The sequence below is a fragment of the Leptonychotes weddellii genome, chromosome 11 (genome assembly GCF_054177405.1).
Source record: "Leptonychotes weddellii isolate Sample4059 chromosome 11, ASM5417740v2, whole genome shotgun sequence".
NCBI lineage: Eukaryota > Metazoa > Chordata > Mammalia > Carnivora > Phocidae > Leptonychotes > Leptonychotes weddellii.
Genome location: NC_138379.1, coordinates 45,123,486 through 45,125,469, shown reverse-complemented (window position 1 = coordinate 45,125,469; position 1,984 = coordinate 45,123,486). Strand labels below are relative to the sequence as shown.

The following is a 1,984-nucleotide window of genomic DNA, read 5'->3' as shown; positions in this document are numbered from 1 at the left end:
ATCTTCTTTATCCATTCATCTGTCGATGGACATCTTGGCTCTTTCCACAGTTTGGCTATTGTGGACATTGCTGCTATAAACATCGGGGTGCACGTACCCCTTCGGATCCCTACTTTTGTATCTTTGGGGTAAATACCCAGTAGGATGCCTGCCTTTTTCAGATGTTCTTCATCCCTTCTTTCTCCATTATGGAGTCAGCCATGTTGCTGGCCATGTCTGTGCATGGATTTGTGGCCATCTATAACCCACTGCACTATACAGCCATCCTCACCCTGCCCTGTATCTTTGGCACAGGAACTATCATGAGGCTGAAAAGCATTATTCTCATGGGCCCGTTGCCCATGCTGTTAAGGTACCTGCCCTTCTGTGGCCATAATGTCCTCTCCCATTCCTACTGCCTCCACCCCAACCTTATCCATCTACCTTGTGGGGATGTTTCTATCAACAATATCTATGGGCTTTTCATTGTTACCTCTACTTTTGGGCTGGATTCACTGCTTATTGTGGTCTCCTATGGGCTCATACTCCACACTGTAGTGAGTATCACCACTGGGGAGGGGCGGAGGAAGGCACTCAACACATGTGGATCACGTATCTGTGCTGTGCTTGCTTACTATGTGCCTATGATTGGTTTATCTATGGTGCATCACTTTGGACTCCACATGTCCCCTTTGGTGCATGCTATGATGGCCAATGCTTATCTCTTTTTCCCACCTGTTATCAACCCCATTGTCTACAGCATTAAGACCAAAGAGATCCATCATAGCATTGTCTGAATGCTCTCCCAGAAAAGAGCCAGAGTTTAGACAAAGGATAAAGTAGGAGGGGACTTTTCTCTATAATCACAGGTGGTCCTAGCTTGCATGTTATGCAAACGCTGTTACTTTAAAATATGTTATCTGATGGAGGTTCTGCATAATCTAGCAATAAACTGGAGTGGGGTACCAGTGGGGGTGGACTGTCTGTGACACAACCGTATAAAGAATTGATGTTATTTTTTAAATGTTGTGTTACATGAGGTTTTCCATTACCTCAATCTAGCTGGAGCAGGAATGCCGGAAGGATTGCTTATGAAAACGTAACTCTCCCCATAAGTGAAAGGTAATCAGGAGTTGGAAGGTGTCCTGGGAAATCTATTGAGCCCTCTGTTCTAGGGAACGAGGATATAAAATGGATTATATTCTTTTGAGGTTTGAGTACCTGATCTCAATAGCAGGAGGATACACTAACTAGCTTAAAGGAGGCTTCCAGTACTGACTCTGACTGGTATTTGCTCAACCTCACCAGGGCTCCCAGTTGAGAGTGACAAAAATTACAAATATTGTTTATTATGTAAAATTCTGCAGTCTCCCACCCAGGATACAGAATCTTTTAAAAAGGCAAGCATGCCCCTTATGTACATTAATATTTTTTTTTGTCTGGTTGGTTATTTCTTTGTGGACATTTGAAATAATGTAGAAATTTCACACTTATATTTTCAGGGAAAGGAACTAAGACTTTTGAGATGCAAATATATACTAAGCACTCTATATTTATTATTTCAATCACTTCCCACAACCCCCACTTCCCACCTAGTATTAAGGTGAAAAACTGATGCTTAAATAAGTGCTCAAACCTATCCATCCAAGAGCAAATAGCATTAACTGAGCAGATGCATGGATCAAACACAAATCTAAGCCTTAAAGGTAAAGTAGTGACAAAAGAGACATGTTCCTTCCCTCATGGAGCTTAGAAATATTTTTTTTTCTACTTCTGTCTCTGCTGTACTTTGTACTTTCTAGAACTATGTTTAAAACCAAATTAAAATAGACCTTATAATACTCTCACACACAAATTAAGCTTTTTAATATGGATTTTTAAAATGTTATGCCAGTACCATACTGTTTTGATTACTGCAACTTTGTAATACAACTTGAAGTCTGGAATTGTGATGCCTCCAGTTTTGTTTTTCTTATTCAAGATTGCTTTGGTTATTCAGGGTCTT

The 1,984-nt window shown here is 40.6% G+C and overlaps 1 protein-coding gene across 1 annotated transcript in view; it reads left to right on the top strand.

Moving 5' to 3' along the window:
- The window catches only part of LOC102746763 (olfactory receptor 51J1-like), a 3,065-nt gene extending 1,953 nt beyond the window's left edge, over window positions 1-1,112 (top strand). The window contains exon 2 of the mRNA XM_081797429.1: window positions 144-1,112. Coding sequence (XP_081653555.1) covers window positions 144-776 — 633 coding nt within the window. The 3' untranslated portion in view covers window positions 777-1,112. The remainder of the gene's footprint in view (window positions 1-143) is intronic.
- The last annotated feature ends 872 nt before the right edge of the window (window positions 1,113-1,984 follow it).